Source organism: Haliotis cracherodii, unplaced genomic scaffold (assembly GCF_022045235.1).
Source record: "Haliotis cracherodii isolate W230 unplaced genomic scaffold, xgHalCrac1.p SCAF_33, whole genome shotgun sequence".
NCBI lineage: Eukaryota > Metazoa > Mollusca > Gastropoda > Lepetellida > Haliotidae > Haliotis > Haliotis cracherodii.
The window spans coordinates 234,057-248,608 of NW_027266290.1; the positions used below are offsets into that span (position 1 = coordinate 234,057).

General features: G+C 40.3%; 2 protein-coding genes across 2 annotated transcripts; both read right to left on the reverse strand.

The window, feature by feature from the left end:
* Positions 1-12,561: 12,561 nt before the first annotated feature.
* Positions 12,562-12,945, reverse strand: LOC139477317 (E3 ubiquitin-protein ligase RNF12-B-like). Its single transcript, XM_071259870.1, has one exon. The coding sequence runs from the start codon at positions 12,943-12,945 to the stop codon at positions 12,562-12,564; it is 384 nt and encodes a 127-aa protein (XP_071115971.1).
* Positions 12,946-13,008: 63 nt separating this feature from the next.
* LOC139477318 (glutamate-rich protein 6B-like) lies at positions 13,009-13,407 on the reverse strand. Its single transcript, XM_071259871.1, has one exon. It carries the CDS (start codon positions 13,405-13,407, stop codon positions 13,009-13,011), a length of 399 nt encoding a protein of 132 aa, XP_071115972.1.
* Between the last annotated feature and the right edge of the window lie 1,145 nt (positions 13,408-14,552).

Sequence of the window (14,552 nt, forward strand, 5' to 3'; positions counted from 1 at the left end):
GTTTTACACATCGAGATTTCCCTTTCCTTGAACGAACGAAAATTAGGGGAGATATATATTAATCAAAATACCAGGGTCGTCTTTCTCCGACGTTATCAAAGACGTAAAATCAGCCATGACGTCAAATAGAATGGTGTTATTCTTATGGTATTACATTGTATTTGATGATAAGGCTAGTGCTCCATTAATACTGGTGCAGCATTAGTCAAATTACACTTACACATTCAGGAGAATGTTGGAATCTAAGTTATAGGTTAGAAAGGGAAATCAATTTCTCTATTACCTCTTTTTATGAAGTACGATTTCATAATTTCTTATGTTTTTTTTTAACCCCTTTTCTTTGTACGTGTGTAACCTCTCTGTCGCCTTTTGACGTCATAGAGAAGAATCAGTTTTCGTCATTTACGGCATGCTATTTTTGGCATTGAATGTATGTCGTTATACATACGCATATAACTCCATTTGATATATAGTTATATCGTTCAGATATTAGAAGTATTTTGTTCGCTCACATATTTCGTAAAGCTTCTAAATAAAAACAGTACTTTTATTGGTGTACGATAAAAAGCGGAGAAATATACTGTTTTTCAACGCAGAATAAATTCTCGGTTAACGTCAGTCAACTGTCACAGCACTCGGCACACTGGAGCGAGTGGTTAACGTCAGTCAACTGTCACAGCACTCGGAACACTGGAACGGACGGTTAACATCAATCCACTTTCTCAACACTCGACACACAGGAGCGGACGGTTAACGTCAATCAGCTATCACAACGCCCGGCACACACGAGTGGATTGTTAGCGTCAATCAGCTGTCACAGCACTCAAACCACGGGAGCGGATGGTTATCGTCAATCAACTATCTCAAAACTCGACCAAGAGGAGCGGATGGTTAACGTCAGTCAACGGTCCACAGCACTAGTCACACGGAATCGGATGGTATGAGTCAATCAACTACCACAATACTCGGTACACTGGAACGGATGGTAAACAGTAGTATAGGCAATGGGGGTTCTACTGCAACTCCACTGGGAAGAAGCAAGAGGTCAGCCTGATGAACTTCATTCGTTGTTAAAATATCAAACCTTCTTCCTCGGTATATAACGCGTGGCTGGTAAATATATTTGCCACATTGCTTGTTTCTTTAACCAATCCTTGGCTACATCTTTAGATACCTAACCCACAGTGGCTAATTTTTGCATTGCTCCTATACCTTTCCAATATCCTCGTAGGCTATAGTAAATTGTATCCATTATTAATTAATATTGATGTTTCTTTTAATACGAGTCATGACGATCGTCGAATCGCATCGTCGTTTTTGCATAAAAAATAACTCTGTAGTATAGGTATTGGGGTCTGGCTCCAGTGGACCACTTGGTGGTCAGGCTCGCTGACTTGGTTGATGCATGTCATCGATCCCAATTACGTGGATCCATGCTCATGATGTCAATCACTGGATTGTCTGGTCCAGACTCGATTATTTACAGACCGCCGTCACATAGCTGTAATATTCCGGAGTGCGGCGTTAAACAATCAACCAACAAACTTAATTGCATTCCTATAACTGTGTGATGTGATCCAGGCATCGCCCTGATCCTTGGTCTGTTGGCACCATTATCGCAGCCGGGCACGGGTCGATGTGCAAAATTGCGTCCCCTGGCCTCATCAGAAACCTATCATCATGTGTTCGAATCCCAGTTCCCCACGTTTATGTTTTTGGTTTGTCAACACAATACCCGTGCTCGTGGATTTCACCAAATTGGTAAACGCCCGAGACATGCATCATTTCGGACTTTACTCCCCATTAAGATGACATGATATATATGTAGTTTGACACGGGTGGGGCACACTAAAATGGGCAGTGAGGCCGTGTTATTGTTCATAGTCATTTTGGAGATATAAATGCGAAATTTCATGACTATCAAGCGGCAAACTTTGACTTTCACTTACCCCCTAATTCCCCAATGTCACTGCATTTTCGACATTTCCCATGAAATTACAAGGCTTATAAAGCTGAAATTTTGAAAGAATGATCTTTGTGATGGTATCGTATTGCTCACATGCTTTTGTATCCGATGCTAAACATGGCCACCATGGCAGCCATATTGAGGAACCTATTTCTGGCTACTAACTGGCTTTCTTTCTTGTAAATTCATTGACATTTGACAAAGGTGCAGTGGGGCCTAACACATGTTTCATTTTTTTGACCGATGTTATGCGTTGTGAACTTGATTCCGCCATTATCTCGTTTACACCAATGTGTTAAAACTATTCATACAATCAAATATAACAAAACGTTTAAAACTCTTATTCTTAAGCACTACAAACCACAGAGCTTAAACGTTTGAAACGTTTAAAAGTTTGTTAACGGCATCACTATATGCACTCAGCATTACAACAGTACTGTGTTTTTCCTAGGATCGTATAACTATTGTTCTTTCAACGCATAATAGATATTTTGGTCAAAATAAGGATATTTTTTTCATTTATTGACGAAAAATCAAAGTAATTTCAAATCGTGAAACTTCCTTCACTAATCTTGTTTCTAATGTCCAAGGGCGTAAGTTTCGGCCCTCGGATGGTAGCTCAGGGTGATGACGGAAGACAAAACTCAGGGGTGAAGTTTAAGACGACAGCAGCCATGTTTATTGTTGATGGTTTGGAATCAGTCGAAAGGGTACATGTTAATAAGAACGTGACGCACACCGGGACCGAGTTGCCAATCTTCCCGGGTGGGAGAACCGTTCTGTCACTTACACGAGTCGATCTTCTGGCTGTCTCAAGGCTGTCTCTGTCCCTGACTGACCATGTCAGTCGGGTTTTGTAGAGCGAGGTATTACATAACGTGTGGCAAGGTCATTGTCCCACGTGTATGTATATACGTAAGATCCGGCGACGTTAGGAGGTGTTAATTAAAATTTATAGATAGCGCTGGAGATTAAAGGTCCTGCCCGGAGGGGCTTATGATAAGAGGGGAACGCCGAATGTTTGCTGAACATATTAAACAGACAAAGCGCATAGAATTTCGGTGCACTTGGAAACATATTGAACCAGTTAGGTATTTAGATAAATGAAATGTAAAATAAAAGTATTGAAATGGTTTGCACTATTCTAATTAAAAGTATTGAAATGGTTTGCACTATAACACCAAGAAGCGACAAAAGACGCCCACAGGTCTGAAACCTTATGAAAGTGTGTAACATCCGAATGGGATTTGCTCATACTGGTTAAGGAAAGTACCAGTTTGGTTTTAAAATAAGGTGATGATTACTTTTAGCAGTATGAGTGAGTGAGTGAATGAGTTGGGTTTAACGCCGCGTTGAACAGCATTCCAGTTATAGTGGAAAGAGTTTCTACCCCAAGAGCGTCAAACCAAAAGACGTTAAAAGATGGTACTTGCTGTTACCGTGTCTGGCGCTCGGCATTAAGGGGCTAAAACAAAGACTTGTCGGCTCCGACTAGTACAAGCCCACCCACCCAACCCCAAACACACACACACGCACGCACGCACGCACGCACGCACACGCACACACGTGCATGCACTATTAAACCTGACTAGCAGCCAGACACACGTGTGCAGGCACGTCGCTATATAAGTGCAATAATCTCTAAATGTGACGTTATATCCTATATCATCCCAATTTCTCCCACTGTTGAAAGCTACGTTAAACCCAACTCACGCACTCATGTTCATTGTATGGGCGGCACCATGTAAAGAACTGCCACCTTCAAGATATTACGCTGGCGAATCTTGCACTCGGCACTGTTTTGATGGGCATTGTCTGCACCCCATCCAGCGTGGCAGAATAAATATAAGTACCTTTAAGACCAGTACACTTAATTAAAACGTGACTGTTCCAAAGCCCTACTCGAGGGCCTTCATATAGTTGAAATGGACACTTCACGATGGCTTTCTTTGTGTTGCTTGCTATGTCAAATAGATACACAGTGTCCTTTTCATATAGTATTGCAAGCTTATCGGGGGAGATGATAGCAACATAGAAATACCAAGGGTAGGCCTCCAACACTTTTCTAGGCACTATTTCGTGGATATTTGTGTAATTTAGAGTATACAATGTGTATTGTGGTGGTATACCCGCTCTTGTACATATGCTCAACGTTTGTGAAGCAGCATGGCCTGCAAAGCATTGGCAATCTAGACGTTTTCGAGTTTCAAAAATATCGCTCATGTTATTTGGATCACTGAAAACCCTGATAACAGAAGATAGTTTTCGGTGACACACAGAGAAATGAAGCCGTCGAATATGGTCATAGAATCCACAAAGCGCTTCCACTTCAAATATCTTCTTTCTGCCCTTGCCATCGAAACACATCGAGCTATGTGTGTGTTTCTTGGACATGCTGTACATCCAGATGAAAGTGCATTGGCTCATATCTGCATAAAGATAATCAATTCTTCCCGAAAAATCCAAGGCTGCTTTATGCATTGTTTTAATGTTATGGCCTTCATGGAAGAAAAGCCTCCTTGTGTTGTACACAAATAGAAGAGAAGTTTCATTGCTGAACTCTTTTCCATATCCTGCTATTTGGCAGGAACATTTATTCATCTCCATCTTCTTCTGTTCAATCCCACCTTGTGTACCTTTCATCAGCTGGAATAGAATTGATCCACGGGAATTCAAACGATACACGGTCCATTGTCCTTGGTAATATTTAGTTAGATGACATACCATACCGTTTTCTGTCAAATTGCAGTCATGGGATATATGACATGAAGCCATAGTTTCAAGCAGGGAGGCGCTACTCATCTCTTCTAAGCTGGCATCGGTAACTACTGTGCTAGCACAACAAACCAGAAGAACACAGAACATGCCCCATTGTGACATGATGGTGGTTCCTGTGATAGCGACACTATATCACACGCAGGTAAACCTCTCTGTTGAACTGGCGTTCAGTGTAGTTGCAAATGAAGTTAAGTGAAGGCTGTACTACTTGATAGTTGTTTCTCTGATCACCCGAGTCTTTCTGTACTAATGGTAAGCACCTGTTCAAAACAAACATAACACATGTCAGTGAAGTAAGTGAGTGAGATTGGTTTTACGCTGCATAACCAATATTCCAGAATATCATGGCGGGGGACATCAGTTTAATAAAGCAGTACAACATGGAATAATGCAGATGGTTGACGGTTATCAAGTCCATGAACACGGGTGTGGTGCTGATAAGCCATGGATCATAATCCGGGCAAATCTGGGATTCGAACCCAAAATAATAGGAACCCGGTCAAGGCAAAGGGACGCAACTTTAGAGAGCCCTCGTCCGCTGGTAAATATAGATGGTTTCTATGCTCATGACAAATGTATTCAAACATGATCAACGTAGCTTGCGAAGAAACGTAAGCAACAATTGTTCATGCGCATCCTGTTTGCACATATGCTCCTTCATCCTTCTTGAAACATTTGGCTCTAAAACGAGGGTATTAGTTTATAGGTTGTGATAACTCAACTTTGCTGCGAATTCTTTACCTTGATTATCTTTTTCCATATTATTTGACAACAATGTTCTTGGAAACTCGATGTTTTTGCGTGTATATGTTGAGAGATATATTCGTGACAGACCAGTTCGAAGAAATGTTGCTACTTCTATTCGCTTTTGGTAAAGTACTAATTGATTATACTTTTTCTGGCTTTTGCCAAAACAGGTATTAATTTGATATAAAGAAAATAGGGCTATATTTGATGCTCATAAACAAATTGTCCTTTTCGAGATTGACGAAATATATTTTGATATCAAATTAAATAACACCATTTGGGTTAGACATATGTGGTTTATTTGTCCAGAATCAAAGAAAAAACTAGAGAAGGTATATTTTTTTTCAAATGAGAACTTGGAGTAATTAAGTCTACATTTAATGCACCATATGTCAATACTGGAAGCCAAAGTTTGTGTGTTAAATCGTGATTGTGTTGGTCTTTGTGGCAGACTTATCTCTATGCGATATCACAGTTCTATATATGGCTCATCATTGTAGTAAAGCAAAGGTCTTCTTACATACATTTTCACCACTGGCGCTATAAAATCTCGGTAACAACATTTCTAAGTACATATGCTGACTATATATTGAAAATATATATTAGAACTATGTTGGTTGGTTTGTTTGTTCTTTAACGCCGCACTCAGCAATATTCCAGCTATATGGCGGCGGTCTGTAAATAATCGAGTCTGGACCAGACAATCCAGTGATTAATATCATGAGCATCGATCCACGCAATTGGGACGTTGGGACCGATGACATGCATTAACCAAGTCAGCGAGCCTGACCACCCGATTCCGTTAGTCGCCTTTTACGACAAGCATAGTCGCCTTTTACGGCAAGCATGGCCATATATATCTCTCTATATATAATGTAATGTAAATGCTAGGGAATTTTAACAGTCTCCATTATCCGCCCAAAACAGATTCCATTGAACATTGAAAAATAGTGGTGAAAATGATGTGAATGGATAACTGAAAATCAGTGATGACACCAGGCATTCGCGAACAGGGTTAGCATGTCCTGCCCGACCAGCAACAACCGCCACCCACACAATATATATAAACAGGTAAATGTTTGCTTGTTGCCTCATGGCTTTATGACGACTATCTTGCCAGTTTCGTTATGAATACAGTACACGATTTAATAAAGTATAAACTGCATCGACTTTGCTTTGCATTTCTCTTTATGTTTGCCCATTCATTTGTTGATTCCTGGAATATTCTCAGAATGAAATACCCAGACCTTCTCCCCCTTTTTTGAGGATCAAATTGTATAGTGTAAGCATGGGGGACACAAACTGTCCGCAAGACTGTATGACTAAACGGATAACTTCAACTTTCCAATAGTCAACTTTCCCCTATGTTAAGCAATATTGCAGCAGCTCCAGCCTTTGTTGTCGACATTTCATAACTTTTGGCATACAATCGAGCATGCTCTTTCTGCGAATATTGCAAAGAACGTCATATGAATCTGGCTAAAAATTGGCTTGGTCAAGGGTACAACATTCAATGCCTGAGTTAAGCATTCAGAAGGTGTTATGGCAGACATTTGGAGGAGGCTTCCACATTTGACACATCGGTGACCAACATGATATCTGACGCAAAGCCCTATTTTGACTTGTACCGTATGTTCATGGTTTTATTATCTGAACTATTGGCACCTGGCATGATCACTCTTGGATTGTGTTTCATAAACACGTGCTTATGATACGGTCGGAATCTTACAACGGAATCTGTTTTGACAGAGATTTAAAATGATGATGGAAAGGATTTTGTTGTTTTTATTTACATTAAGCAGAGACCAGTTCACAACATGGTAATATTGTACATATCCTAGTGAAAAAACAAACTTCAATCATCGACAAACATAGCTGAGCTGAGAGATGTATAAGATTTCCATGATCAAAGAATTCCATGAACGACCTCTACACTTACCAATTCATACTCTGAGGAGGTAGTAAGTGAGAAATATGTTGTTGCAATAGATCAAACCTTTTTCAAATATAAGCGATGTATTACTACCGTCGGTGTAAGATACCGGTGTCCACAGAGACAGCATCACGATCAATGGGCGAAAATGAAGACGGAAATGACGGAAATTGAAGAGCTACAAACTGATATATTGCCTAGTTATTGAGTTATAAGGCGGAAACTTGAAACTGTGTGCATTATTCATTTTCGGATCAAGATAACATTAATGGACGTTGTCTAACAGTAAATGTGGATATTAAACAAAAGGTGACCACACAAACGGGAAAATATAATTGTTCATTCGTGTGAAATTGTTTCGTGGATGTAATGTGATATTTCTAGAAATTTCGAAATTAACGCTTGCTAATCATTTACACCGATCGTCTTGTATTTTACTTACATTTAATATGAATACAAATGCTTTTGTCATTTAGAATAATTGGAATATCAGCTCCAGGTGCTAAGTTATTCATGTATAATTTCACCTAGAATGGGTTTCTGATAATATTGTGATAATATTGATGCTTCCATCTGTTCGAGAAATTCCACCGGTTGCACAAAAAACACGGAAACATATCGTTGTACAAGTCAAAATAGGGAATTGCATCGCATGGATGCGTCAAATTTGGAAATGTCATCCACATATTCATCATAAAACTGTTTGAAAGCTTTACTGAGGCCTTGAATGTTGTAGCTTTGATTACACAACTTAAGCCGTGTGTACATCGGTTTATACGTTTATAACTCCATAAACGCAAAAAAACAGATTGAAGCAATTCTTATGTATACATACGTCAACAATAATAACTGCACATTCTGCCTATTAAATTCACTAACACAAAACAACTGGGGACAAAAATACGAAATCAGTGACATCCTTCAGCGCGGTAATACAAAACGAAGACCGCTTATTCTATTATCAGCCAATCAGGAAACAGCAGTCCATTAGTGGGAGTGGCCTATTTTTTCGGTATAGGGAAACAAACGCCAAATGTTTTGCTTGGTTTACCAATTAAATGGCACGGGATCTCTTCCAATGTACACTCTTCAAAAAAAAAAGAAATGCACAGGTAGCTTTTTAGTAAATTTATTGTACCTCATAAAGTCGATATATTTAATTTAATGTCATAGATACACATATGACGTTTTGAAGCTCGATAGTCACATGTTGTCGTTGTACAAAGGCATTGAAAGCTGATCATTGCCATGTCATCTAAGATCACAAGGTTGCGCTGAACTCAGTATCTCGTGTAACCGCACAAGGCAGCAATCACGGCTCTGCATCTCCTCGGCACTGACTGGATAAGTGTACGAATTCTGTCCTGCGGAATTCTGCTTGTAACGCGTTGGCCAGTTGTTGGAGTGTCTGCGGCGTGTTCTGACGTTGACCTACACGTCGATCGTGTTCATCCCAGAGGTGTTCGATCGTTTGAGATCTGTGGATCTCGACGGCCAGGGCAAGGCGTTGATGTTGGCATTATGAAGTCTACCGTGTCTACCGTAACACGAGCTGTGTGCGGTGGAGCGGTGTCCTGTTGAAACAGCTCAATCTGGCGGTCAATGATTGGAAGTAGGTGAGGTTGAAGAATTTGATTGATGTAGCGATTGGCTGTCAAATGTCTCAACAACTAAGTTAGATCTCGTGGTGTGGGATATGGCCCCCCACTCCATGACACTACCGCCACCGAAATTGTGGACTTCACGGAAAACGCTCATTTCGACGACGATAAACACGTTGTCTTCCATCTCAAAGGTCAAGAAGAAATTGTGATTCATCGCTGAACCACACTCGTCTCCAGTTTCTCAAATTCCAAGGCTGTAAGGTATGGCACCAAGCGTCGCTGTCGATGGATCTGTGGCAAAGCAGGGACGATAACTGGTCTTCTCGGTCGGATTCCAGCCTCGCGAAGATTGTTCCTGACAGTCTGGTCAGATATCCTCCTCAAACCAGGGATGTGTCCTGCAGTCTCCTTAGCTGTGGCATTTCGATGACATTGGTGGAACAGTCAAATGTAGCGATCCTGTTCAGGGGTGGTAACTCTTGGTCGGCCGGTTTTCGGACGGCCCGCAGTGGAACTGTGTGTATCGCTAACAAAGGCGGCAGATGTTGCTGTGATGGACCTTGAAGTGGCTTGCAACAGAAGAGTGCGATTCCCCTCTTTGGATACGTCCTATAGCGATGTTTCGATCGGCAGCGCTGAGTGTCGGCATTTTCGAACTTGAGAAATGTTGACAATTGAATGACAAATCAAATTATTGGCTTATGCTTGCCTTTTTATAGCCACTACAACGAATTACAAATTCCATAACATAACACGTGCATTTTGCTTTACTGTTTTCCTTCATGACGTTTTTCAACAAGTGTGAAAACAATGCAGTTTAGGACATTGCGGATCCGTTCAACATCAGAATAAAATCTAACCTAACGTTGCTCTTTATGGCGTTCTGTAAAATGTACCGAATTATTTTTAACATAGATTCTTTTTGATGGACATACATAATTAATGCATGGGAAGCGAGTATGATAAATATTCATGTTTCTGGCACCATAGGAAAGATATGAAGGTGCAATACATTGCGTTTTATGTATGTATGACTTGACCTGGGATATAGCTGTACAATTTCTACCTGCTGCGGGAATAGTGTTCTGTAACCCTACAGTTGACGGAATAAAAGAACGCTATGACTCCGATTTGACCAGTTCCTTGTTTTAATCCCTTAATGCCGAGCTCAGGTAACCATAAGTGCCATCTTTTAAAGTCTTTTGGTATGACGCGACCCTCCGCAGACGCTAGACCACGGAGGCGGTCTTCATAAAGGAAAGCAAGAAGGCCCTTCACATTTTCTCCCTCCAATTTACATGTATTATAGCCGGTGTTATGAATATAAAATGTGAACGCCAGAGAATAACCAGTCTCGATTATCTGCCGAGACAGATTCCATTGGGCGTAAAAGACAAAGTAGCGGTGAAACTTATATTTATGGATCACTGAAAATAGATGATGAAACCAAGTGTTCGCGAAAAGGGCGAAACGTGTTTCTTAAGGAATGTGTTTGTTATGGTCTGGTCGTTTGGGTTCTGTACAAGTGTAAAAAATAAACCAAAAAAATCTGAATGTTTTGGTATATTTGTAGTGCCATAAGCCAGTTCGAAAAAAATTGTGGGGTTAATGAATTGGGTTGCACGCCGCTTTGAACAAAGATCACAATATGATACTATTTCAAAGTTGAAACATAAGAAATTTATTAAATAGTCACAATCAAGTTATGCTAAATTACAGATCCAGTCTTCATTAAGTCGCGTAATGAGTAAGTGCGTGAGTGAACGAGTGCGTGAGTGAATGAGTATGATTTTACGCCCCTTGTTGCAATATTCCAGCAATATCACTGCAGGGGACACCCAAAATTGGCTTCACGCATCGTACTTATGTTGGGATTCGAACCCAGGCCTTCTGGATGACGAGCGAACGCTATGACCACCAGGCCACTCAACCGCTTGGACAAAAGTCTGTTAACCATGCTTAACACGGTCGCGAGGACCATATAAACACTATTGTTTCAGAAGAGAAACATGTCATACCATGTGCCACATGAAGTTCCTCGTCATGCCGTGGCAAATGACATAGTATGCACACATAACCCTACCATGTGTGTTTAAAAAACGCGACAAACCGATTCCATATTCGTAAGTTATCTCGACAGTCCAAAGAAGGAGTAATTGGTTATTTACACAGATTGTCCTGTATATTATTAACATTTAATACTAGTAGAAATGTTTTTGTACAAAAGGTTCATTGTTATATTACTCCAGATGCCAAGTTAGTCATGCATAATTACTCATAAAATGGGTATCTAGCCTTTAGGGAACGGCCATTTGATATTCTGGGAGGACGTTATTTCTTAAAGAGGACATTCAAAAAAAGTCATCGCCAGAGAATATTCAGTCTCGAATATCTGCCGATACAGATTGCATAGTAATGAAGGCAAAATTGTGAGAGAAATCTTATGAATGGATCAGGGATAACACTAATTATTCGCAAAACGGGTAAGCATTTTCTATTCTAACAAAATCTTAATTAATCATAAATGCGACAAAACTCTTTCCATATTCATTAGAAATCGCGAGTCGATTGTACGATTCAGATTACATCATGTGCATGTGTTTCTGAATCAATGACGACAGGTGTTCGCGAAAGAGTTAGCGCATCCTCCCCCGCCGGTGGCACCCGTTACAAACACATGCGAGAGCAAGTCAATTGTCAGCTTGAAAAATACGGGAACATATGGTACATATCATCTTCACTGAGCAAGCATGTCCAGTAGCCTATATCAAAGCCTAGTCTCTGCCCTTGCAACATCAAGACCACTTTTCATTACTCGATCCTGGCGCCACCTCGCGTAGATCACGAGTTGTTGCCCTTATAATGAAAACGCGTCGAATCAGATCATGGAAACATGTTGGATCAATTAAAGAACCGGAAGATTAATGGAATAGTCAAAGTACACATTCAGGACTGATGAATTATTCATCGAACGCCTATAGATTTGATATGACTGGTCCTGGTCTTTTGAAAGGAGACCTGAAGAATGACTACATCCACGGCCACCTTCCACAAATCGCAACGACTGTCGTAACGTGAATGCTTAAATTAAAGTACAACATCCAAAGCAATAAACTCGCTGTCTTTAATGGCACCAGGGTACTCAGACCTGATACGACTCGTCGTTATTGAACTGAAGACTATTGAGAAGAGCATAAAATATTTCAACGAGATCTCGAGTTCTGTCTACAGATGATACATTCGGAACTATAAATATATGTCAAATGCCTTTAAGAATCATGAATATTGAAATATGTCTATAGACGTATGAGTCGTGACTATTATATCAAGGTAATCTGTTCATTTTGACGTGGATAATGTGACACTACTATGCTAATGTCATCCTCCAAGCGGGATGCATGTATGGGAAGAACTATAGCATGTCGATCATCCCTCAAACGAGCTTGAGCATATTCTACGACATACCGTATTTCCCTCACATACTCTGGAACTGGGGATTCTAAACACCCCGGGTCAAATTGCATGCCGGGTCTCTAATTCGCTCTTGGTCTCCAATACACTCCTAGGTCTCTAATGTCCTCTGGGTCTCTAATACACTCCATGTCTCTAATATACTCTGGGTCTCTAATATACTCTGGGTCTCTAATATACTCTGGGTCTCTAATATACTCTGGGTCTCTAATATTCTGTGTGTCTCTAACATACTCTGGGTCTCTAATATACTCTGGGTCGCTAACATTCTCTGTGTCTCTAATACACTCCATGTCTCCAATATACTCTGGGTCTCTAATACACTCCATGTCTCTAATATACTCCATGTCTCTAATATACTCTGGGTCTCTAATACACTCCATGTCTCTAATATACTCTGGGTCTCTAATATACTCTGGGTCTCTAATATTCTGTGTCTCTAACATACTCTGGGTCTCTAATATACTCTGGGTCTCTAATATTCTGTGTCTCTAACATACTCTGGGTCTCTAATATACTCTGGGTCTAATATTCTCTGTGTCTCTAATACACTCCATGTCTCTAATATACTCCATGTCTCTAATATACCCCATGTCTCTAATATACTCCATGTCTCTAATACACTGCATGTCTCTAATATACTCCATGTCTCTAATATACTCTGGGTCTCTAATATACTCCAGGTCTCTAATATACTCTGGGTCTCTAAAATACTCTGGGTCTCTAATATTCTCTGGGTCGCTAATATTCTCTGGGTCTCTAATATACTCTGGGTCTCTAATATACTCTAGGTCGCTAATATTCTCTGTGTCTCTAATACACTCCATGTCTCTAATATACTCTGGGTCTCTAATATACTCTGGGTCTCTAATATACTCTGGGTCTCTAATATTCTGTGTCTCTAACATACTCTGGGTCTCTAATATACTCTGGGTCTCTAATATTCTGTGTCTCTAACATACTCTGGGTCTCTAATATACTCTGGGTCTCTAATATTCTCTGTGTCTCTAATACACTCCATGTCTCTAATATACTCCATGTCTCTAAAATACCCCATGTCTCTAATATACTCCATGTCTCTAATACACTCCATGTCTCTAATATACTCCATGTCTCTAATATACTCCAGGTCTCTAATATACTCTGGGTCTCTCATGTACTCTGGGTCTCTAATATACTCTGGGTCTCTAATATTCTCTGGGTCTCTAATATTCTCTGGGTCTCTAATATACTCTGGGTCTCTAATATTATCTGTGTCTCTAATACACTACATGTCTCCAATATACTCTTGGTCTCCAATATACTCTGGGTCTCTATAATTCTCTGGGTCGCTAATATTCTCTGTGTCTCTAATACACTACATGTTTTTAGTATACTCTGGGTCTCTTATATACTCTGGGTCTCTAATATACTCTGGGTCTCTAATATACTCTGGGTCTCTAATATTCTCTGGGTCGCTAATATTCTATGGGTCTCTAATATACTCTGGGTCTCTAATATACTCTAGGTCGCTAATATTCTCTGTGTCTCTAATACACTACATGTCTCTAATATACTCTGGGTCTCTTATATACTCTGGGTCTCTTATATACTCTGGGTCTCCAATATACTCTGGGTCTCTGATATTCGTTGGGTCACTAATTTACTCCGGTCTCTAATTAACTCCATGTTTGTGATGTACTCCGGATCTCCAATACATCTATGTCCTGGGTCTCTAATGTACTCTGGGCCTCTAATATACTCTGGGTCTCTAACACACTACATGTCTCTAATATACTCTTGGTCTCTTATAGACTCTGGGTCTCTAATACCCTCTTGGTCTCTAATATACTCTGGGTCTCTACTATACACTGGGTCTCTAATATACTCTTGGTCTCTAATATACTCGGGGTCACTAATATACTCCGGTCTCTAATTAACTCCATGTTTCTGATGTACTCTTGATCTCCAATACATGTACGCCCTGGGTCTCTAATATACTCTGGGTCTCTTATATACTCTGGGTCTCTAATATACTCTGGGTCTCTAACACACTACATGTCTCTGATATACT

What these genes read in the sequence shown, in the direction of transcription:
- LOC139477318 (XM_071259871.1), bottom strand. Translation starts at nt 13,407, where the DNA reads ATGTTAGAGACACAGAATATTAGAGACCCAGAGTATATTAGAGACCCA.
- LOC139477317 (XM_071259870.1), bottom strand. Translation starts at nt 12,945, where the DNA reads ATGTTAGAGACACAGAATATTAGAGACCCAGAGTATATTAGAGACCCA.